The sequence below is a fragment of the Carettochelys insculpta genome, chromosome 6 (genome assembly GCF_033958435.1).
Source record: "Carettochelys insculpta isolate YL-2023 chromosome 6, ASM3395843v1, whole genome shotgun sequence".
NCBI lineage: Eukaryota > Metazoa > Chordata > Testudines > Carettochelyidae > Carettochelys > Carettochelys insculpta.
Window position 1 is genome coordinate 63,130,415 of NC_134142.1, and position 25,917 is coordinate 63,156,331.

General features: G+C 43.2%; 1 protein-coding gene and 1 pseudogene across 1 annotated transcript in view; both read right to left on the reverse strand.

Moving 5' to 3' along the window:
* LOC142015380 (cytosolic phospholipase A2 epsilon-like) overlaps positions 1–4,013 on the reverse strand; it is a 46,525-nt pseudogene extending 42,512 nt beyond the window's left edge.
* Positions 4,014–24,415: 20,402 nt separating this feature from the next.
* Positions 24,416–25,917, reverse strand: part of LOC142015381 (cytosolic phospholipase A2 epsilon-like) — a 50,372-nt gene continuing 48,870 nt past the window's right edge. Inside the window, exon 20 of the mRNA XM_074998861.1 lies at positions 24,416–24,642. Coding sequence (XP_074854962.1) covers positions 24,416–24,642 — 227 coding nt within the window. The remainder of the gene's footprint in view (positions 24,643–25,917) is intronic.

The window sequence follows — 25,917 nt, forward strand, 5'->3', positions numbered from 1 at the left end:
AACCAAGATGCTTGGTGATGAGGCCCTGTCATAGATGCTGCTGTTTCTTCATACACCTAGGAACCCTTCCTCCTTCAGTGAGCAAACCCTAAACCATCATTATTTTTATGAGCTGATTTCTCCTCAGATAGAAGCAGCCATCTGTGTCTTCCACAACACTTCACTGTCTATCTAGAAAGAAGACGAATAAACATGCGGAGTAGATGATGAGACATTTGCACATGAAGAAAGGCTAGAACTTCACTCAGCATGTGCATTGACTGAAAGATACCAGTCTAATTCCCAAAACTGCCTGCTAATGCATTAAATTGATCCTCTGGCTGTACCTCACAAATATGATATTTTTATTTCAAATTGGCAGTGATGATTAGGCCATTTAAAGCACTGGCATTTTGTTTATGTAGACATTTTTTGTGTTCACTATGCAGTAAGCCTGGGATACCTTAATGCAAATAAAAATACTAAAAGGACTATGACCTATATCAGTAATAGGTAGTCATCCTCTTCTCCACTTATACTCCATCACTTGCAGACCTCACACCTGAAGTCCACACCAAATGCATACTTGGGCAAATAGTTGAGCCTTCCAGAGTGCTAGGAAGGACGGCTCTCTAACAGTGTTGCATGAGCTCAGGTATGCCAGGGACTAAAAAGTAACAGTTAAGTATGGGTTTCAGCTCAGATGTTCCAGATCATAGGCCTAGAGCTGGTATGATGATTACTCTGGAAAACTTTTGAAATGCAGTAAATAATGTCATGACTCTACACTGGTGCCAATTTTTTAAAAATTGCACTACTAAGTTAAGATGATGGGCTCTTTTTGATACCTTAAATGTATTTTTTTTTCCCATGTGTGTTCCAAATCCTACTAAACCTACTTATATACAGATGTCCTCTGACATACTAAAATGTGTCATTATGCTGAGGTCTTACACATTGTCCCACAGGGAGTTCCTACCATCTCCCCATGATCTTTGCAAATCCCGCCATTAATTCCACTCTGCATGCCACTTGCCCTCTATTTCAAAGTTCTAGAAAGGAAGAAAACAATCAAGCCTAACCCTACTTATAAACATATTGAAGACAGTAACAAATTACTCAATAAGCTCTAAATAAGCATACTGTCATTAATAGGATTAATCTCAAAAGAACTCAGATCTTATGGAAGGGTTAATTAGCTGATGGAGCAGATTCAGTCACACTTACTCTAGCAAGACCCCTGTTGTTCCCAAAGCCCACTTAACCAGGGCCATAAATTCCTAAATCCTGTTCCCCCCCTCAAAAAGTAAAGGACTTACCCTAGCCACCAGAGCTGCCACTGCCAGTACCACCACATGCCCCCACCAACAGAGGTGGGGCCTGTAAGTGAGCAGATGGCACTCACATATGCCTCCAGCTCAGTGGGAGGAGCGTGTGGCAGCTATTGTAGCCACACGGCGGGCTCTGGAAGCTCCAGCCATGCGACTCAGGGGCAGCACCAGCTGCGAGTGGCGCCGGGCTCTGGCTCCTCCAGTAGTGGGTGAGTAGTGGGCATTTTTTTTGCTGTGGGGGGAGGACACTGGGGATGGGGGAGTCTGGTGAGGGCGGGTCTCAATAAACCCTCTGATTTAACGGATGTTCGGGTTTAATGGACACCCCTTTCCCCATTAGTCCATTAAATGGAGGGTTTACTGTATTCATTAGGTGTGTTGCGTGATTGGTTATCAAAATCAAATGAGAGTAATTATGTTCCACAATTGGGTGTCTCAAACATTTTAAGCAGTAAAAGAATGAAATTTCAGTGGGTACATAGCTATGGCTGCTATTCTGAAATAACTTTGCAAGTGTCTACACAGCAAAACCGTTATTTTGGAATAATTTTGAAATAGCAGACAGTTTATTTTGAATTCTATAAACCTCATTCTGTGAGGAATAGCGCCTATTCCAAAATAGATCTTTTGGAATAGTGGCTGTACAGACAGGCAATAGGGGCTGTTTTGAAATAGGGGAGTTCCAGTACAGGCCTTAAATACGATTCAAAATTCCCTCTATTCAGCACTGGTGAGGCCACATCTGGAATATTGCATCCAATTTGGGGGTCCCCAGTATAGAAAGAATGTGTATGTGCTGGAGTAGGTTCAGCAGAGGGCAACAAAAATGATTAAAGGGCTAGAGCACATGACCTATGAAGAGAGGCTGAGAGATTTGTGTTTTTTTAGTTTGCAGAAAAGACGACTGAGGGGTGATTTAATAGCAGCCTTCCACGTCCTGAAGGGGCGCTCTAAAGAGGATGGAGAGGAAACTGTTCTCAGTGGCGACAGATGGCAGAACAAGTAGCAATGGTCTGAAGTTACAGCAGGAGAGGTGTAGGTTGGATATTAGGAAAAACTACTTCACCAGGAGGGTGGTGAAGCACTGGAATGTGTTGCCTAAAGAGCTGGTGGATTCTCCATCCCTAGAGGTTTTTAAGTCCCAGCTTGACAAGGTCCTGGCTGGAATGATATAGATGGGGGTGGATCCTGCTTGAAGCAGGAAGCTGAACTAGATGACCTCCTGAGGTCCCTTCCAGCCCTAGTATTCTATTATTCTATGATCACTGTGGATGCTCTATTTCAAAATAGCTGCACACTATTTCGATACGCATTTTGTGTGTAGATGCACTATTTTGAAATAAAACAAAGCAGCAGAAATGTAGCACTTTAAATACTAACAAAACGATTTATTCAGTGATGAGCTTTTGTGGAATAGACCCACTTCATCAGATCAGTCTCATTTCCAATACAGACTAACATTGGTAAGTACTGAGGACCCCCCAGAAATTCCAATATAAACTGACAAATCACATACATAGGAAGGGGGTGAGGAATGGTGGGATGTTAGTTGTCGAATAACCAGCATTTTAACCACAAGTAAATTTTAGTTACGTTTTCCATAAGTACAATCTAGTGAAAGTAAATACAAATAAATACAGCAAATACAGTGTAAGTTTACAATGTACAGTACTACTGTTTTTGATAAATAAAATAGTCTGCATACATTTTTGTTTATTTCTTAATGTCTAATCTTGTTTTTCTTTAGCTTTATGCATTGCTAGGTATACCTCTCTGTTATCCAGAATATTTGAATATCCAGTAACCTCCTGGTCCCCAGGGCTGCTGGATATGAAAAAGAGTTTACTGTACATTCTATTTTTAGTGCACCAGCTTAACCAGAGACATTGTGCATGTCTTCTCAGCCGGGGAATCACACCATAGTAGAACTCTCACCAGCGTCAGTGATATCTAATAAGTACAAAAATGGATCACTGACTTCCCAGGACTCCCAGAAGCAACACTAATGTATCCAAAGTTCCTTCCTTCCTCTGGATGTGCCCTCCAGCAGAGCTGAGAGGCCTAGAAATCAAAGCTTAAGCACCCAAAAGACCTTTGACAACTATGTCATGGAAATAATAAACGTGGTCAAAGGTGACTCTGTTGAAGTTGAAGGAGAAGTTATCTAGTCACAGCAAGGCTGAATGTGGCTTGGACACAGTAACAAACATTTTAAAGTAGAAATTATACCATTTGTAAGTAATGTTGATAACTAGAGAGGGTTCATTTTTCATGCATCAAATCAAATGCAAAGAGAAATAAAAAGTAATTGTGAAATTCCCATAATGAACTATAATGTTTCAAATACCAAAAACCAGGGAATTTCACCCAGAAAACCTGAACTGCTGCTATCACTGGTTGCCAGTTTACACTGATAAACCATTATGTGCCAATCTTCCCACCCTCCATCTATACAAGCTTGGTTTTGAAATCCAGTGATGTACAGTACCTTGAATTTGGTATTCTCCTGCACGGCACACTGGTAAATAAATAAAACTCAGGACTTGCATTACCTTCTTTGTGCTCTGTGTTTCAGAATTGAAACTTTAAACAAATTTGTTGTTAGAGCTTTCTTACCTGAGAACTGGCACATTTTTTGGTCTCTCCTGCATGTAAGTCATATGTTACTACTTCAGTGAGAGCTGGAAGTGAGTCCTGAAACATCTTTGCAGTCTTTACCCTGGTAGGAGTCAGTGAGAAGTTGTTTTATAAATTGAATTAGAGCTCCACCCATCTCATCTCTGCAAGGAAATATGGCCCCTCCCAACCTCCTCCCACTAATGTAGAGCATGATGAGTGCCTGGATGGCTGTAAACTGAGGAGATTTATTGTGCAGCTGTATGGGTTAGTTGAGCCAGGAGGGAATTTTTCCTGTGATTTTTTTTTTTCAGTTGTGGAATGCTGATTTGTCTAATTTAAAACGTGCTGCATAACCCTCTTGTGTTCATCACAATCTGGGCAGAAATCCAGCAAGTTTCAGAAGGAAATCTGCCTTTGTTCCAGCAGTCTCAGCTCTCTGCTCCCTAACCTGGACAGCCAGTGCAACTAGCACCATGTGGGGAGCAGTGTGGGCTTCGGAGACCCAGCTCCTGTCCAAGCCTGCGCCTAAACATCTATGCAGCTATTTCTAGCTCAAGCCTATGCACAGGGCATTGAGACTTACTGCTGGAGGATGTCACTTAATGTATAGCTCTACCCACCATGTCCTACTCTCTGGACTTGCAGGCTCCTGTCCTCTCAGCATTCCACCAGTCAGGTATCTTGGGAGCCTGGGAAACATCTCCTAAAGATTAATAGGAAAAGTCTGGATTTTTTTCCACTTTTTTTCCCAAACCCAGTTTCAGAATCCCTCATTCCACAGGGAATATTGGAAGTTTGAGTTTTCATTCTCGTGCAGGAGTAATCTTTCTTCAGCATTTGCGAGTTTCCCACATGACTGGAAATCCAGGCTCCAAATACCTCTAGTAGGCAGAGGAGACCAGATTAACACGCATATTGTCAGGGTGGGGAGAGTAATCGATGGTGGGAGAGGGGGCGCTAGACAAGGGGCAGGGCTTTGGGAAAGGGAAAGCACCCCCAGAAAGGGCAGGACCGAGGTGTACAATTTTGCATAATTAGAAGGTTGGCAAGGCTGAGCCTGGCGAGAGGTTTGCTAAAGGAATGGGTTTAAAAAGTGCTGGAAAATCCCTAATCCTGATGACCTCTCCCCACCCCCACCATGCTCTAATTGCACCAGAGGCTTCTACTCTCTCCTAGGGAGAATTAACGACTCAGGTGGCTCACTACCCACTCCATATACAAACCCTCCTGGGCACCGAAAGGCAGACACTCAGTGGCTAGCCCAAGCCACTGCTGCTACTCCACTGTGAACTCTGTAGCAGGCCCACCAAGTGTGTGTGTTTGCGGGGGAGGAAAGGCAGCAGTTGCCCTGGGGCCCTGCCACTCAGAAGGGCCCAGGTCTCCCAGCCACTGCCACTGCCACTGTGCAGCATGCTCCAGGCAGCTCTGAAGGCTGGCTGGGGCCGAGCACTGCCCTCTCCAGGCAGCGGTAAGAGCCGGCTACCCCAGCCCTGCTCCTTCCGTCTGGGGCCCCAACCCTTCTGCGAAAATGGAGCTGTCCCCTCACCCACCACCATGCCTAGGGGCAGGCAGGTCTATTGCCCCCTGCGCCCCTTCCCCAGAAATATACCCATGACATCCTCCCAGTCCGAGGCCTAAGTTATGGCAGCTTGTCCACAGCTGCCCAAAATACCACCACTATGCCCCTGGCCTACTTTCTCAGCACCCAACCCCACACTCATTGTGCTTCCATGACAGGACTTCAGAGCTGACCCTCAGAAGGTCGCCTGGTGACACTGGTCAGCACAAAGACTAAGGGCGGGCTATGAAAGAATTTTGCAAGAAACTAATGGGCTGAAATATATTTTGATTGAAACAGTCAGTGAATATTTTTGCAATAATGAACACACTGGTACAAATCCAAGTCTGTTCACAAACCCTAGTAGTACCTGCAAAGAAAAAATAGTAAATGCTTTGCATATTAGTTTGTTACACATAGTTCTCCCATCTCTCATACAGTTTCATTCCTTCTCCATTTTTAGGTAAGTGCCATTTCTCATCTGTAACTTATAAGAACAATGCGAATTCATTTTAAAGGATGTGTGGGAATATTTCTATTTGATCCCCAGTGGCTCCTGCTCATGTAAAAAGTAATGGTGGAAACACAATATCTTTGAAAATCAGACCTGGTCCAAAGCTTACTGAAGAAAATTTGAATCTCTCCACTGACTATAATTAGCCCTGGATGACCCTCTCAGCATCCAGTCAAGAATTTGGGGCCAACCCAGCAATACGCTTATGTACACTTAACTTAAAATTCTAATACTCTTCTTGCTTAAATGCCTTCCCACACTGGGATTTAATCATCTTCTTGATGCCTCCCAGTACACATGAAAATTTAATTATTATAAATGAAGAGGCAGAGCTTACCCACAGAGTGGAGTTTATGCAATTTCCTTAGATTCCTGTCTACTTCTTGTAAAACTCGCTTTTCTAGTCCTGCCAGGAAGCCTGGAAAAAGACATTTTAAACCAGCATCATCTTTACCTTGGAATCTGGTAATATCATTGATGTCAGCTCATAAAATGCTGCAGAAGGTTTCATTGTGTTTTCTGACATTTCTGGAATGGCCTCTTCCATTCTTTGTACTGCAGGTAGAATCTCAATTAAAGAAGCCTTTAAATCATGAACATTATTACAGGAACTCTCTTCACTTGTGCCATTTGCCTCTGGGATACTGAATATTGTTCTTTTTAAACTGTATCTATAACAAGCACATGGTTATAAGCATTTTAGGTCTGATTGATAACAACCTGGCATTAACTAAAAAAAAAAAATTGCTACAGCTAGTATTTGTAACCTTCCCCGTATATAATTATCACACCTAAAACCTGTGTGTCTACTTCCATAATCACTTCTGCATTTATATGTAAAAGAGCCCAAAAGCTGATACAGTTTTGTGTACATTAGGTACTCAACTATTTGGTGTACAGTTTTTTATATTCATAGGTGTTACTTATTCAGCAAACAAACGAAAAGTCAACACAATTTATGTTGCTGCATCGAAAGGATATTAGTTTGTTTTTGTTTTGTTCATGTTATAATTACTGCAATTCAACACTTCTCAAATAGTTCTGAGGCAATTTAATCCAAACTGTCATCTACTCCACATCTTGTATTTCTCATACTTTGTTTCCGTAGTCAACATTATCAGTGTAGGGTCCACCCTTGTAAGCCATGTGCAGATAAACTCACCCACAACTCTTGTAGTGTGCCTTATAAATACGTTTGTTGTTACAAATTTACAGGAGTGTTTTCAAGACCGTAATAATCATCTCTAGCAGTTTTTGATGTATGAGTAACCGAAATGTATGGATCTGTGAAGAGACCCAGAAAATGTTGTGAGACATACAGGCTCATACCATCTGTACCAGAAGTTTGAGTTCTTTAAGGTGTATCAACACACTACAACTCACAAGAACAAACCATATCACACATTTACAATGTAGACAAACAAAACAGAAGCAAGGGAAGAGGTCACAACTAATACTGGTAGACATGCTGAACTTCAGCCAAATGACCTACAGGAATTGTGGTACTGAAGAAGCAAACAATTTACCTCGGGTTAAAACTACATGCTATTGTATGGACGAACATCAGTTTCCTATCTGATAATGAAGGATGAGGATGCACCACTTCCATACAATAAGGAAAAGAGAAGTCAGAGGAAAAAACTATAGAAGCCAGACTTGTTTATTAGCTGTAGAGAGGGAGATACAGCAAGTGACGAGCATCTGCAAAATGTCCACGTTAGAGGAGCAAGAGCTTGTCTCTTCCAAATGTAGAGGGCTAATTACCAGAAAAGCAAGGTGGGAAAGGTGGTTGGCCTTATGATGGAGACTGTCAGAAGAAAGCAGGCACTCACAGGCCGCTTCTACACATGCACGATCTTCTGGAGGACTGGCGCCTTCTTCCGGAAGATCTGTGGAGCGTCTACACATGCAAGGTGCTCTTCCAGGAGGAATCCAGAAGAAGCCGCCTCATTTTCCAGATTCCGTACTCCTCTGCAGAGCCGGGAAGCGTGCCTTCTTCCGAAAGAGTCTTCTGGGAGAAAGCATGTGTACATGCTCTTGGACTGCTTCTTCCGGAAAAAGCAATCTGCCATGGCGGTGGCCCGCTGGAGAGCAAAGGCACTCCAGGTGACCCAGCGGGGCTGAGAGCATGGAAGGTGGCAGCACCTGCAGGGCTGCTAGCCACAGTCCACCAAGCTCCTGAGTTGCCCACTGAACCCCAAGGCAGCCAGATGGGGCTCTGGCATGATGAGGGGGTCCTCTGTGACACCAGCGGGCACTGCCACAATGCCCCTGCTTTCGCACACCTCATCCAGGGCCTGGCTGCCTGAGGCCACACTTCCCAGACATCCAAGCACCTCCAATGTAAAGTTAAAGAGCTGCACTAGGGATACATGTGGGCCCGAGACTGCACCTGCAGGTCTAGCCCTGCCCCAGCCAGCTGACCTTCTACCAGGAGCTGCAGGACCTCCTGGCTGCAGATGATGTCTCACCGCCCCAGCTCCCATGGCACGGTGGCCATGGATCCTCTGGACCAGATGCCAGAGGATGAGGCCATGGCCTACACAGCTGCCCTCCACCACCAGGACATGCTGGTGGAGAGGCGGCTGGCCTTCCATGATGCCAAACTTAATTGGTGGAGGGACACTTGGGAGAGGTGGTAGGGATGTTCCACAAGTTGTGTTCCTGGCCAGCCATCCCCAGCTGCTCCCTCCGAGGCCCTGCCCCCCACTCCTGATGCCCCACCTGCTGTTCTTGCACCCCCAGCCCATGACCCCAAGGCTCTGGCCTCTCTACTGCCCACAGACCTGTCTGCGGCAACCCACAGGGACCTTGCAGCCTGGCTCGTGGCCACAGCGGGCCCCATGGAGGGCCCCCTGAGCCATAACCCGATCCCTGCCCTCCCTGCTGAGCCCCAGCCTGCAACAGACCAGCCTTACCTCCAGGTGCTCCCTGCCCCATCAGCGCTCCACAAGGGACCACATACACAGGGTGAGAGAGGCACCTGTCGGCACTGGGGCTTGCAGCCCTCTACCCTGTCCCTTGACTAGGGCCCCCACCATCCGTGTCTCAGGCCCCATCCCAGTTCACATGCCCCCATTCCCTGACCTCCATGTACATAATGGAGGTTTTCGTCTATGGGGGTTGTTTTAGTGTTTCCTAACAACTATGTACAAAAAAGTTTTTTATTGTTCCAAGTTTACTGTTATATACCTATTTACAGCTCGCACCCCCAGTGTACCTGATTAGTGTGGGGAGAGTGTGTGGAGGATTTAGTAGCAACACCCCCCCGGCCAGGCAAACACCTCTTGGAGCACCTCCGGGATGCAGACCACATCATGTTTGAGCTGGCTGTCAGGGGCTGCGTCAGGCTGCTGGTAGCGGGGGACCAGCTCCACCATTCGGCCCTGGGGAAGGTCCACTCACATGCTTTGAGGAAGCTGTAGAAGGTGCAGCAGGTGGCCACAACCTGCAGGATGTTCTCCACCCCGCCCCCCCCCCCCCATCAAGGCATATTGAGACATCTGAACTGCATCTCCAGACAGCCAAACGTACACTCGACTGGGTACCAGGCATGCGTGAGATGGGCACTGAACAGCTCCTGGGACGGTGTGAGGTGGCCCACGTACTGGCGCATCAACCGGGACTGGAGGGGGTAGGCTGGGTCACCCACAAGGCATAGGGATATGGCAACCTCCCTGATGATGTGCGCCCACTGGGGCACAAATATTCCAGCCTCCATCCTGTGAAACAGGATGGAGTTCTGCAGGATGTGCAAGTCATGCGCCCTGCCTGGCCAGCCCAAGTAAAGGTCCATAAACCTTCCCCAGGTGTCCAGCACTGCCTGGAGCATGATTGAGTGGTATCCCTTTGTGGTTCATGTAGCGGGTGCAGCTGTGGTCTGGGACCCTGATGAGGCTATGCGTCCTGTTGATTGCCTGATGCACTGAGGGAACCCAAGCTCCACACAGCCCTCGATGAGCACATCCAGGTCCCCAATGCACACCAGCCACCGCACTAGCATGTCATTAATGGCTCTCACAGCCTGCAGGAGAATGAGAGTGGGCACACTCATGGGCATGTGCAAGGATGCCCTGACCCCATCCCTGTCCTCACCCTCCCTCCCTCCTACCCCCCACCCCCCCGTGGGGCACCCCTCCAGCAGTGGGTATGTTATCATCCCCCTGGGGTACACCTACCCACCACCCAGTCCAGCCCCCCTGCCCCTTCAGCCCCCAGGGGCCTCCATGCCCGCTGGTCCCCTCCCTCCCCCCCGGCCAGGGCAGGGCTTACCTCGAGTATGACAGCCCCGATGGTGGACGTGCCCACCCCAAACTGCTGCCTGATGGACCAGTAGCTGTCCGGGGTGAACAGTTTCCATATGGCGATGGCCATGCACTTCTACATGGAGAGAGCCGGCCTCATCCGAGTGTCCCTGCATCAGAGCATGAGGACAAGCCAGATGCATATCTCCAGGAAGGTCTCCTTCTTCATCTGGAGATTCTGCAGCCAGCAGTTGTTGTCCCATTCTCCCATTGACTACCCTGTCCCACTAGTCCATGCTGGTGGCGAGGGTCCGGACGTGCTGACCAACCTCGGGGAAGCCTGGCAGGGGCGGTGTGAGGTCAGGACCCACAAGGCTTGGTCTCCATTGCCACAGGAGGCTGTGAAGGGTGGCCAGGAGGACCACCAGCCTGCAGGTCAGGGCAAGCCTGCTGGCCTGCATCTGCTAGGGGGTCCATGCCTGCTGATTGCGAAGGACAGGGACCTGGGTCTACCTAGCGGCAAGCAGCACAGCAGGCCTCGGCAGCTTGTGCAAGGAGGGGCTGTTTGGATGGGGCCGTCACGTGGCCAGCGGCCCCAGAACAGCTCTCCGAGCAAGCGACCCTGTCCTACACTGTTCTTCCGGAAGAGCGCCAGTGCATGTGCAGACACCCTCTGCCAGAAAGAGGGCTGGCTCTTTCAGCACACTTTTAGTATGTAGACGTGATCTTCCAGAAGGTGATCCTCTGGAAGCTGTGTTCCAGAGGATCATCTTCCGGAAGATTGTGAAGATCGTGCATGTGTAGAAGTGGCCAGAAAGTATACAATAGTCTCCATGTGGCGGACAGAGAGGGATATAGTGGCAAAGTTATGATAAGAATCTGAACTGTAGGACTCCCAAAATTCTAGTATTTACTCATGTGATTTGTGCTTTCTGTTTTTTAAACTGGAGGAGCCTGTTAAGGTTGTTTTGAAGGAGGCAGACTACCTTGTATATGTTTTAACAATTAGGTGCATTATTTTTTTTTCGCCCTTACTTCCATTTCTCACTTCCATTTTTAGATCTTTCCATTTTCTTTGCAGTTATAGCAATTGTCCTCCCCCCCATTTGATTCATCCCCTTTTCACTTCTGTCACTGCTGTACCATGCTTAATGTCAGTCCCCCTACATCTTTGCTTCTGTTCTCATGAAGGTGACACCTGTAATTTATAAAACCAGGACAATTCTCAGTTCTCTTGCACTTTGCCTCTTCTTGCACCTTCTCACTCCCTTGCCCATTGCTGCTGAGCTTTTAGATTTTTTACTTCCGTATTTCCATTTCTCCTAAGATTCCTGAATATCTTCCTACTAACAGCATTTCCCAGACATCTGAGCATCACCTGAATATTAAGATCGTCACACATCCCTAATGCCTGCTTTCCTGGATATTGTGAGATAAGCAATCACATGAGTGCTATAAAGCCGACGTATCATAAGGGGGCACCCATGCCTTGTATGTGTGCCTCATCCGCCCAGTTAATCTCCAAATCTGTGGTTCCCACCCCTCACAATACACACACATTCCTTTCTTATACCTCTTAATTCCTTTGGCCTATTTGCCATTCACTTCTGTAAGTGTTTTGGATGCAGCATGTATAAAAGCCAGTTGTATTTTTAAAGGCCATTATTGCCCTGCTTAGTCATGATGACTTATGTTCACCTGCACCTTAATGCCGTGTAGGTGCTCCTCAGAGTTAGAAATTAGCAGTAGAAGGGCTACAATGTAATTAAGAGTCTTACCTCCAGAGAGGAGAGATACAAAAGGGTGTGGTGGCAGCTCTGTGGTTATGCAGTATGAAATCAAGTTGAGCTGCCTTTAGACCCAGCAGCTGCCTTCCACCTTTTACTGGCAGTTGCCAAAACACACCTGATTTCATCATATTAGCAAGATTAAAAATGCAAAGAAAGCATCACCTGAATGTGCAAGTTATTTTCAATTAAGGATGAAATTAGTCAAAATGCACAATATGTTGTAACTTTTTTTTTTTTTGCTTTAACATACATTTAGCCTGTTCTCAGTTTAAATTCACTTTGAAATGCACTATGTTTCAAATGTGAAATTATGCTGAGCTGGGGTTGTGGGTAGGGAGGAGAGAAAAACTTCACAGGTCAGAGTTGCCTGAAATCCTGTGTGAATAACATTGTTTCTAAAGTAAAAATGTAATTTAAATATTTTCTCATCATTTAGCACTGCTGAAGCACCATGCGGGGGTATTCATTCAGAATTAGGAAGGAAATACTGTGTACTCCCAAGCGAGTGCTACTACTGACCCAGTCTTGCAAGGGGGCAGGGCTGGCCCCAGTAAGCGGTTTGTGTTGTCATAGAATCATAGAATTCCAGGACTGGAAGCGACCTCAAGAGTTCATCAAGTCCAGGCCCTTTCCCTCAGGACAGGACCAAGCACCATCTGTGTCATCCCTGTTAGCTATTTATCTAACCTGTTCTTACATATCTCCAATGATGGATATTCTACAACCACCCTACACAACATATTCCAATATTTACTCACCCTGAGAATTAGGAACTGTTTCTTGATGTCCAACCTAAACTTCTCGTGCTGCAATTTAAGGCTATTGCTCCTTGACCTATTTTCAGAGGCTATACAATTGCAAGAACCGACTGAAAGCAGAGTAACAGGCTACAATAGCTTCTACTCATGTACATCTACTTATCAATAATTAACTAGCGGGATTTTACTATAGCTTTCAAATTCCTTTGTTAGATATCAAAGCCAGGAAATGGAAAATATCAGATTTCTCATACTAGTATTCACTTGTCTCCTTTACGCACAAAGTTGCACTGGTTTAATTAAAGATATGTTTAAGCAGTTTAGGTAAACTTGTCAACTTGGTTATACACGTGTGTTGTCTACATTTACAGCTTTTCATGTGTTGCAGAGTTCTCTATTGGCAAAGTGGAACTGCCTCAAAAATTATCATGGTGAAAAACTAGGGTTTCAGTAGGCAGGGAGGCATGAGATAGCAATGTTTGAAAGTGAGAAGGTGTGGTAGGCAGTTTGGAACAGTGGCATAAACTCTTCAATTTGATGTTTCTGCCTAAAATGGTCAGTATGGGAAAAGCCGTGTTATCTATCACTTGGATAACCAGTATGCTGGTTAACAGGCATGCCCTGCCAGGGCCAGCTGCCGTGGGGCTGGCTTCCATAGGGCCAGTGGAGCAGGGCCAGTGACCCAGCTCAAATAACCAGAGCATTTGGAGATTCCAGATAATGAAGTTTGTACTGCATTAACAATTCTGTTGTTAATATTGTTATTGTTTATATTACTAATAATGGCATTTAAAGTAATCTGGATATTTCAGCGTTAATAGCTCATTATCGTCTTGAGATTAATAGAGTGGTTTAAGCTTCTCAAAATGATCATTCGGGCTGTCTGTAGACTTATCTTTGTTCCTGACTAACTCCATGTGTGGACACACTTTTACCAGATTCCAAGTGTCACATATTAGCATTTGAAAAAAATCATTGTTTTTTCAAGTCAATGGGCAAACTGGAAATAAAAATTAAAAACAAAACAAAAAAACACACCAGGAAAAAAGTCTTTCAGAACTGAAATTTTTAAAGGTTTTCTTGCCAAAGCAAGATACAGAAAATTCTTTTGCTTTAGATAAAGCCCATCACACACATGCAAAGCAAACTAAAACCCCCAAATGGAACAAAATTTATCTCAGTTTTCATTTTGTTTAGTTTTCATGGTGCTTTTATTAAAATCCACTTTGTTCAAATCCATTTTTTTTCAGTTTCTCAGTTTGGGTTTTTGCACATTTTTAAAAACTAAATATAGCTAAATTCCTTTAGGTAATACAAAAGTTGGTGTGCTTTTCAAAGCAGTCAAGATGCTTTAATACATGTAAAAGATTTAGCAAGAGCTGTTACCAGCCTGCAAATGGCTAGAGAGTTTCACTATTGTTTCACAGCATTTACAGAACCCAAGGGAAAAAAAATAGAGAAGAGAGGATTTCCCGTTGGGTCTGTCACTACTGTTTGCTAAACGTTTCTCTCACCTCCCTTCAAAATTTTCCACTGCAGATACCTTGCTGGTTGCCAAACTGATTTCTGTTGCAGTGTGCCCTGTCAATATTGATTTTGCAAGAGGAGAAATTTTTTATCAGGAACCTGTGGTCTCTCTCCCAATTTGCCTCTTGATCTTTCCCCATTCCATGCTTTCTCTGGAAGTCTATTATCTATACCACGGGTGTCCAACCTTTTGGCTTGCCTCGGCCACATTGAGTGAAGATAGTCTTGGGCCGTGTACAAAATATATAATATAGTTAATGTATATAAATCACATAATAATATTAAAAGTTTACGATCTTGGGGGCCACATTACTCGCTGTCCAGGGCCGCATGCAGCCCGCGGGCCGCAGGTTGGACATGCCTGATCTATACGGAGGTGCAGGTGTGCTTCCATGGAAATTGCTTCAACTTGTTTGAGCAACCTCTTCTTTATGCCTGATTTTATCTTGCCATTTTATGTGCATAATAGCTTGAAATTACCATTGGTGAAATATTTTCCAGTTCTTCAATGTGGAGGTGTGAACTCGCCTGTACTTCATAAAGAAATATAAGAATGACTATAGAAAGACAAACAGAGACCTTGGAAACGTCTTGAGTGATAGTCTGCTGGGTCTCTCTCAGATGGTACAATTTTCACAATGCAATATAGGTAGACCTGGTCCAGAGAAATTTTAAAATTTAGGGGGGGATAAGTGTTTCAGAACAAAAAGGAAACGTTTTGAAACTTATTGTGGCAGGAAATTTTTTAAGCGATAGTTTTGAAATAATCAAAAGGAAATTCCCTCTGACTGCTGTTCCTGGCCAGTGGGAGCTGTGGGAAGTGATGCTCCAGTCCATGCTGCTTTCTGCACATCTCACTGGCCAAGAACAGCAATCCCCATGGCCAACGGGAGCTGCAAGCAACTGTACCTGTGAGTGGGCAGGTAAATAAAGGACCAGCAACCTGCCAGGGGTTATCCCTGGTGAACTGCCCCTGGCTTATTGCCCACCCCTAGTCTAGACTGTAATAAAGTCACTATTTAGCCTTGTCTTTGTTAAGCCAAATAGACTGAGCTCCTTGAGTTTATTGCCATAAGGCTTGTTCTATCAGCCTGTAAACATCCTTGTGGCTCTTCTCTGAACCCTGTTTTTTCCAATATCTTCTGAATTATGGACACCAGAATTGTACACAATACCAGCAGTGGTCACACCAGTGCCAAATACAGAAGTAAAATGAGTTCTCTATTCCCACTCGATAGTCACTTCTTTATGCCTCTTGAGATTATATTAGTCCTTTGGGCCACAGCATCATAACTCAGGTTATGCTCAGCTGATTATCAACCAGGACCCCCAAATCTTTTATCAGGGTTACTGCTTCCTAGGGTACAGTTCCCCGTTCTGTAAACATGGACTTCATTCTTTCCTCATCTCACCAGTGTATGCTAGACTCATACAAGACTCCATGATGGATGCAACTAAGGAAATCATGCTTTTTGATGATTCCTTTGAGCCCAGAAGTTAAGTGAGGCATAAAGCAGGGGGACGTTTGTTTGCTGAAGTTGTTTGCCAGCATCCTGGAAGATGTCCTGCAGAGGATCGCAGTGAAAGGTAGATTTCTGATTGATGGTGAGGGTCTTCAGCTGCTCCTTTTTGGAGATAACATCATCCTAAATGTGTTGAAATCCAAAATATTGAAAATCCTCCTCAATGACATTGGTAGAGAATGTGAAGGAGATTGGCCTGACCACCCACATTGGAAAAACAATGTCAATGAAGATACACATATTCTTCAAAGTATGTCTTGCAGCTGGATGGACAGTTTGTTGAGCTGGTGGACCAATACGTATATCTTAGCCAAAATGTTGCAAGTGGACAATGAGTTGGGCCCAGAGCTGAGGAGAAGGAGGTCGTATTTGATTCCCTTTGGGAATCTGTTTAATGTCTTTGACAGCACAAAGGGTCCTGTGGCACCTTATAGACTAACAGAAAAGTTTTGAGCGTGAGCTTTCTTGAGCACAGACTCACTTCATCAGATGCTGGTCTTGGAAATCTGCAGGGCCAGGTATAAATAAGCCTGAGCTCTGGCTTATTTATACCTGGCCCTGCAGATTTCCAAGACCAGCATCTGATGAAGTGAGTCTGTGCTCAGGAAAGCTCATGCTCAAAACTTTTCTGTTAGTCTATAAGGTGCCACAGGACCCTTCGTTGCTGTTACAGATCCTGACTAACACGGCTACCCCTCCGATACTTTAATGTCTTTGTTGATTCCAAAATTGCCACCACTGTAAAAGCCCATCTCAGTATCCTTCTGGTAATGCTATATGGCAGCGAAATGTGTAATGTGATGCTTACAGAAAAAACAAAACTGCAAACCTCCCAATGGGTAATGGAAGGATGCATAGTGGTTGTAAGTAGGCTACAGCATGATACTGTTGATGATTTGTGTACAAGAAGAGGTGTCAATAATATCATCCAAGTCATGTATGACCAGAAAAGGAAATGGGCTGGTCATGTTGTGACACTGAGAGAAAACAGATGGACAGCGCATCTATTCTACTGACATCCAAGAGACATGAGAAAAAAAAAGTTAAAAAAGGAAGACCTCCAGCATGTTGGGTGGCTCCTGTATGGAGCATTCATGGAAGGACATGGACAAGAGTCACACAAAACAGCATGGTGTGAAAAAGCTACAATCTGCATCAGTAGCAAGACTATCCCACATTGATGAAATAACAGATCTTTTCACTTATTCCAAACAAGTATATATTGAGTCATATTAAAAAGCATATTGTTTGCTTGTGACTGGCTTACTAAGCATTCCAGATCTTGTGGATCAGTGACTTATTTCCATTCTTTATTGCTCTCTAAGTTTTTTTGTCATCTGCAAACTTTATTGGTGATGGTTTCATGTTTTCCTTCTGGTCATTAATAAAAATGTTAATTAGAGTAGGGCCAAGAATTGAGCTCTGCAGGAACTCACTAGAATTATACCCTTCCAAAGATCATTCCATTTACAATTACATTTTAAAATGTATCAGTTATTCAACTATTGATACATTTAACTTGTGCCATGTTAGTTTTATATTATTGTAACCCAAATGTCATGCAGTACCAATTCAAATGCCTTGTAGAAGTCTATTACATCAAGACTATTGCCTTCATCAGGCAACCTGTATCTCAACAAAAACAACATCAAGTTAGTTTTGCAGAATGTGCCATGCACTGGCATTATGATAGTAATACAGGTTACACTCAGAGTAGACTAAAAGGAAGCATTTCTTAGATCAAAACCAGCCGAAGAAGAAAACAAAAGAAAATATACCCAACCAGACATTAATCACCATTAATAAGACCAAAGGAAAGAGAGTCCTGCCCTCCCCTCCCAAGGAAGGCTTACACATTGGTATCTGCCACATATCCTATATTTGATAACTCTCAAAGCCCTAACTTACAGCATTGTTCACAGAAACACATGCAGCTTCTTACACAGAGATGCACAAGTAAGCCACGCTGCAGCAAGACAGACTGGATAGTTTATATACCCTGCCTTGCTTTGCTAACTGTTGCACCAGTCCCCGTTGTAAACCACTAAGCACGTGTATGGAAGATAAGCTTTGTCATGGAGCTATACTACCACGTATGCAATCAGCTCTGCACGTAGGAGCACAGAAGTGAAAAGGCAATTCTAGGAAATGGTAATTGTCACTGGCAAGAGACAAATTGTCTAATGTTCCCACACCTTTCTTAGCTAACAGAAACAAATGAGATTCACAGCAGGATACCTTCTTACCATACAATGAGGCAGTCATTAAACATGGCCACTTACCACAGTAGTCTACAGAACAATAACGCACTAGCACAGGATGCCTGTGTCAGCAACCAGTGCATGAATAAGTCTATATTAATTTCCTATTATACACACACACACACGCCCTTGCTAGTATGTCTGCCTGGAATTACCATCATCCTGATCATTAATGAAGATATTGAACAAAACCAGTGGCGGACCAACTCCTGGGGCATTCCACTTGATATACACTGCCAACTAGATATTGAGTCATTGATCACTACCAGCCTGACAATCTAGCCAGCTTTCTATCCACTTTATAGTCCATTCGTCCAAGACATGCTACTTTAACTTTCTTGCAAGAGTACTATTGGAGACCATCTCAAAGGCTTTACTAAAGATAAGGTATATGATGTCCACTGCATTCTTCATATCCACAGAGCCAGTTATAGTGTTATAGGAGGCAGTTAGGTTGGTCAAGCATAACTTGCCTTTGGTGAATCCATGTTGACTGTTTCTGATCACCTTCCTCTCCACCAATTGTTTCGAAATGGCTTCCTTGAGGACTTGCTCAATGATATTTTCCAGGGGCTGAGGTGAAGCTGAGCAGTCTGTAGTTCCCCAGATCCCCCACCCTTTCTTTTACAGATGGGTTTAAAACTACTTATAAATTACTCCTGTCACATTCAAAAGAAAGACCCCAGGACTGGACTAATAGGAAGCTTATTAGAACTCAGCTATTAGCAAATGTAACACAAAAAGGCAAGTGGGATATTTTTAAAAGGCATCTTTGACTCCAAAAATGAAAAGCTTTTTCTAAGGAAAGAAGAGTAGCCAAATACGTAACAGAGTATGTGAAAACGTCGGTTATGTGTTTCATCTATAGCTTTTCAAAGGGACAGTTTTCTCCTATTTAAAAAAAGCCCTCAGGTTGTAATGCTGAAAGAGAGCTTAGTGGAATGACTTTAGTGCAAATGAAATAAAATTACATGTATACTGTACAACCCCTCCAGCAATAATAATGCCTTACAGCTGAAGAAAAATTCCCCATAAACAAACTGAATTCTCATGTGTGTGTGTGTTGTGGGTGGGGTGTATTTGTTGAGATTCTAAACTAAACTGCCTAAAACATTAACCTTCAAGAAACAAATTTCTACAAGCTTCTTCTGTAGAATCAGCCCCTACGTACCACTTGGGTAGTGCAAAAGAGTTGAAACCTGTCTGTAACTGGCCAACAGAGACTTTCCTTAGAGGTGATGAACTCTCAACTGGAGCATATAGAAAAGAAAGGGCTATTGCTCCTCTCCACTTATGCCGAACTGGCTTACGGCTCCTGGGCAAATAGCTTTGACAGGCTTTTTGTCATTTTTTTTTTTTTTTAAATCTCTTCTCAAATGTTGAGGGGCAACTGTCTGAAATTCCAGTTTCACTAGCTGAACTGTTGTTGAAAGCAAAGGAAGCTCAGAGGAGTATGCTGGCTGGCAAAGGATCATGCAGTGCAAATTAGGTTTGAACACCCAAACTCCCCCTTTATTTTAACATGGGGGGCCACATCAGCTCATGTAATGTTCGCAAAGAAACCGCCCTGTCCCAGGCAGATTTTATAGGAACAGTATATACACTTTTGAATGTCTTGACACTGTTATGGAGCTGTGCCTTAGAAATCAAAACTAGGTGCTAGCAATTATACAGATGTCAATCAGTTTGTCAGTTCTAGAGAAAATTAAAGGTGGCAATTATGATGAAGCAGGATCGAGGCCAATTAATATGCAAAGAAATTGAAGGTTGGACAGAAGATTGTTGAAATATAAAAATGTCAGCTTTTCAAAGGCAGCCATTTTATACAGGGGAAAGAGAGAAAAAGAAGTGTTGTTAGTTGGTTAATGGCTAATTTAACGAAGATTACTCAATGATAGTGGCCTGGTAATGAGCTTGATGATAGACCATGAACACTTGTAGGGTCCTTGGAAATTGGACAGTTTACCTTTGACACTATAGAGAGTCACTGCATAATGGTTACACATGCGTTAACGGTACAGTGGGACGTGCCTCGTGATCTGAAGCTTTTGTCTTCCATGCCATGTCATATCAAACACGCCCAGAAATCACAGCAGCCATTGTCTGGAAATATTCACTGCTTATGTGCCATCTGTCTGGTAATCTACCAAACACTGGCCACTGTACAGTTTGAATCTCTTTAATCAGGCGCACACTCATCCAGCAACATCTGCAATCAGACTTGATTTTAGTTACCTGGATGAACACTTATCAAGGGTGTGGCTAAGTTTGCCATTGTCGCATAAAGTTTACTTACAGCCACCAGTCCTTGCTCTCAGTGTTCTGTACTGTTGCTTTCCTGTAATTTACCCCTAAATGTCTTCTAAGAGCCTAGTAAGCAGTGGAAGTCTCAGTAATGTGCTAGACAATTACTTCCCCTCATCTGGCAAATTCTCTAATTCAGCAGGTCCTGAGGGTGCTGGATTAGAGAAGTTCACCCTATATTAGTAATGTTTCACGACTCCTGAGCAGAGTTAGGCTCAAGCCTTAGTCACCTGAGGGAAGCGTTTGGTGTCAGATGATTTTACGCAATCTGAGCTGAGACTGGTAGTTCAGTTTAATTTTTGTTAACATACTGAGAGCTACCCTGGGGGGCCTGGCCAGTGGGTAGAGCCCAAGGTGGCACACTGACAATGGGGACCCTTTGATGGGCAGTAGATGCTAAAGTCAATTGGAGTGTGGGGCCCTGAAGGTGCAAGGCCAAAGGCAACCACCTTGCTCAGCTTGACCTAAGACCAGGCCTGACTATGTTTCTGTTCTCTATACAAATATTGCCTGATTGTTTGACTCAGTGGCCAAAGGACAGGAGGTTATGACTGTACCACAGGACAGTTGTGACAATGGAATCCTAGGAGAGTCAGCATGTGGCTCCTTCCTTCAAATTATGTTCTACAAATAATATATCGTCAGCCACCCTATATGTTATCCATATACTAACACCACATTAATGTGTGTCAATGAGGAGCAAATATTGTGTGCATGAATGCTGGGCAGGTTTGTCAACTGAATTGTACCGTTTTTTTCCCACAGTATTTTGGAACGGACACATCAGCGTTTGGTATAAGTGGATAGGAAAATTGTCAAAGATGAAACATAATATCATAAACTTTTTCATATCCAGCAGCACCAGAACCAGGAGGCTGCCAGATATTCAAATATTCTGGGCCGTATACCTAGCATTACATAACACTAAAGAAAAATAAGATTAGATATTAAGAAACAAACAAAAATGTATGCAGTGTATTTTATTTACCAAAAACAGCAATATTGTACATTGTAAACTTATACTGTATTTGCTGTATTTATTTGTATTTACTTTCACTAGACTATTAATGGAAAACGTAACTAAAATTTACTTATGGTTAAAATGCCAGCTATTTGAGAGTTCCAGCTAACAGAATGCCAGATATGAAAGAGTTTACTGTACTAATAGCCTACAGCGGGAAAAGCTGGGGAGGTGCCTCGGTACATACTACCTAGAATGCTAGTATGAAAAACAAAGATAATGACAAATTAAGGAACTGGTACAAACTGGGATGACTGGGTTTTAGGTAACATATAAAGTATTTCCAAATACTTTTAATCACTAATGGTTCAATATGACTAAAAATAAAACAAGACAGTGAGAAAATAAGATAAATAATAAGCCCCCAATATTGACATTAACTTATCTTAGTTGAATTAATGTAATGAAATTTGCTACAGCTTCAGTACAAAGAAAGGTAGCTTTTGACGGCTAATTCACCTGATATCCATTTCCTCCCCAACCCCAGGAGGCCATGCCAGCTTAACAGCAGCTGACCTATAACTACACGTGGTTTTGGGACAATATCTTTGAAGGACACCTTCTGAGTAAGGGGAATATCTTGCAAGATACAAGAACTGTACTGTTTCCCCCAAAGCAGAACACACGTGTCACCTTTTCACATTGTACTGTTGTGGTATTTTTTTAAGAATAATTTTGGCCAAGATTGACTATTTTGAACACGTGTAATAACAAATCACAAGCGGCTAGACTACTGGCTATATAACACTGTGAAAGTTCCTATGAAGCACATTTGTTAAGAGAGGCTCCTCCAGCACATTCCTTTGGTGCAAAGCAGAACATAAAACTCTTTTTTTAGCTACACACTTCACAAGTTTAGCAAAACGCATTGTGAATAGATGATATACTCACAACTTGATTGAATAAACCCCCCCTTACACCAGAACACTCTCAGGCTCAGACCTATTTCATGACACATTTCAGCTTTTTTCCCTGATCTGTTTCTATAGCAGCAATATTATGTTTGCAAAAGCTAATTTAAAATGGCAAATGTAATTGTTCTCATTCTTCTCTTCTCCAAAAGAAAACAAAAGAACTGTTACTTTCAAAATCTATCCCCACAATTCACTTAGGCCCAGTCGCCAATACTGGGAAATTTCTGCAAGTTCTGAGTAACTGAAAATAAGTGTTTCAAATGGAAATTGTCCTACAGAATTGTCCCTTTCCCAAAAATACCCGTAAGCTTGCAATAAATAGTCCAGTCTCCCTGTTAATGCACTCTAGACTTCTGCTCAGCAACTGGCATGGCCTCCTGGAGTTGGGGAGGAAATGGATATCAGGTGAATTGGCCGTCAAAAGCTACCTTTCTTTGTACTGAAGCTGTAGCAACTTTAAATTACATTAATTCAACAAACATAAGTTACTGTCAATATTGGGGGATTATTATTTATCTTATTTTCTCACTGTCTTGTTTGTGTTTTTAATTATATTGAACCATTAGTGACTAAAAGTATTTGGAAACCGGACAGTAGGGAAGTAGGGATATTTATACTCTCTATGAGGCATTGGGCATACCAATCCATGAAAGAAGGCACTCAACAAAGTTGTTTTTAAAAGGCTGGATATTGTTTATTTCATATGAGAGTGAGAAGAAAACTGACACAAATAAATTCAACATGATCCTCTTATGAATGAAGAGGATTTTAGTGGATTTTGGCTATAGTGATGCCAATGAAACAACAGGAGATTTTATAGTTGAAAAGGTACTAGCCACTCTGAAGACAGCAGGTGATAAAAATAACAGACAAGGAGGAGTTACACTTATTACCTTATGCACACAGCCAGGCCCATTTTCTCCATAACAATGAAATGAAATGGCACCAGCAGGGTAAACTGGGGGCAAAATTATTTGAGAGTCAATTCACTATTTGAGCAGTCATTCCTGACTGAAATTAGACTTACTGAGGTTTTAAATGATTATTTAAATTTTCACTTATCTGCTAGCATGTTTACTGTGGCTTTCAAATGTGTACATTAGGTATAGTATTTCATAAAATACAGTGAATTGTCTTTTACTTAAAACAAGTACATGGGTAGTACTTACAGTGAACTTTAGTTACTGGATGGATGCTTAATTAGAACTAATCGAAAGCCACCAAACATCCCAGGCCAAGTACCTACTGGCCTAGCCAAACAGCCCTCCCAACTGGTAGAAGATAAAGCATTCAGGAGGATTAGAGCAACAAGGTGGGTGAAGGTGACACTTTTACTGGATCAACTTCTACTGGTGAAAGAGCCTACGTACGTTTCCCAGATCTGAATAAAAGCTCTGTGTCAGCTTGAGAACTTGCCTATGTCTACACTGTATATATTTCAAGGTATTGTACGAGGTAAAGTAGCCTGTCACCTTACTAGTCAGAAGAGGGGGAAAACGGCTGGGGGGAATGGGACAGAGGGATAATGAATTACGGCTTGTGGTCTTCAGACATAAATCCAGGCTCTATTCAGTATGACTTGCACTGTCTAGCAAAGCTGTGACTCTATGCTCACAGAATCTTCTTCTGAAGGCATTGTGGACATTTCTTTCAAGGACGAGGACTGAGACATCAGCTATAGAGTGATCACTTTCTGAAAAGCACTTACTTACAGGTGATAGGATGTTTTTGTCTTTTATCGGTTGTCTGTAACTTCATTCGAGAGTGTAGCAGTTGTTTGGTTTCACCCATATTGTTATTATTGGGGCATTTAGTGTCCTGCATGAGGCACATAGCATGTTGTGAATGTCATGTGTAGCACACCCATGGATCTTAAAGGGTGTGCTGTGGAGAGTGTTAATTATTGTCACCATAGAGATATGTATGTAAGTTTTGCATCTGTTGTTCTGGGAGGTTCTGATGCTGCCTTGAGTGAGTGTGTCCTGGTCTGAGGGGAGATCGTTTTGTGATGATGATCTTGGAGGGGTTGGGGGATCTGAAGGCCAGAAGAGAGGGTTAAAAGAAGATTTTTTTCAGGAGGATGACTGTGCTTGGGATGGAAATTGTTTTCTCCGCTTCACTGCTGCATGCAAGGCCTGAAGAATCATGTTTTCACTATTCTGGATGTTGTAATTAGCCAGTTTCAGCAGTTTATTGAAATCATCTTCCTTCAACGCAACGTTCCTGGAGGAGTATGGGGAAGAGAGGCTGGAGACATCAACTTTGCCCAGTTCCATTTCTGCTGCACTGCGTTCCACACCTAGGGAATGAAAGAAAGAAACCACGGGTTTCATTACTGAGCCCAATATACCTATGGTGTACCTGCAGCTAATGAACTGTGTCCAGAACAGCCCAGAGGGTGCTCACAGATTTAAATGCCAATCCAGTACTTTGATCTTGGGAACATCAAATCTCAAGTCTGAACCCTAATGTGATGTGGGCAAGGATGAAGGTGACTTCATTGCTATCAGCACTGCCCTGTCATTAGAAGGTCATCGCATGTCCACCCTCAAGTCTGGAGAGAAATGATTTCAATAACAGTGAGAAAAAAGAAAAAGCGACATTGAAAGCAGGAAGAAATAGAAACTGGTAGATCCAGAAATGATCATAAAAAGAAAAACTGTGACTCATCTAATGACAAGTGGTGGCTGAATTAATAGAGCAGTTTCTCTTCTTAGTTGGTGTGTATGCACCACTGTAGTTTCTCAGCATGAAACAGCCACCTCCTCAAACAGACCACAGTGTGAAATACAAAAAGCCTTCTCCCACGTCTGCTTCATCCCATGCGAAAAGCCTTCCCAACATCATCTGAAATCAAACAACTGTTCAACTTAAAAGTTGTGCTTTGTGCAGCGCTCTGAAAGCTGTTCAACTCAGACTTTGGAAGAGGTTAACAGGCCAGCAAGCTGCCCAGCCTCTCCTAAAAAACACTTTTCCTCCATGCCCCAGTTGCATGTAGAACCTACAGCCAGATCCTAAAGCCCTTGAGTTTTATGAATTAAACTCCACCCCTTGAATTTCTCTCTCAGTGCATAGGAAGTCAGTGAAATTCAGACACCAGAAGTATAATGTGCTCATGCACATTTACGTCACCAAGCAGATGACCCCACTATATTTCGCTCTTAAATTTTTGAGTGGTGTTCAAAAGTAATCCCATGCATAGCAAAGTACATTAAGGTAGGCAGGAAATGACAAAATCAGGGATGATGGTGGCTCACTCCATATCATCAGAGAAAGACCATGGCATCTCAGCTAACTACAGACCCAAAAATAGTCATACATACCCTCAATGAATATGATTAACATATCCTTTTTCAACACAACATTATTACCACTACATCCTCCTAATCCATGAGTAGATGGTGGTCCAAAACTACGCTAAAACTGAACCATAATGGTAAAGGGTGGACGTATATCACCAAGAGAGGGAGCAGTGGAATTTAGTATAGGAACAGAATTTTGTTTCTTGGGAAAAACTGTGAAGGTGTGTAGTTGTTTTGTATGTCATTAATTGACACAATATAGGTGGAACCAT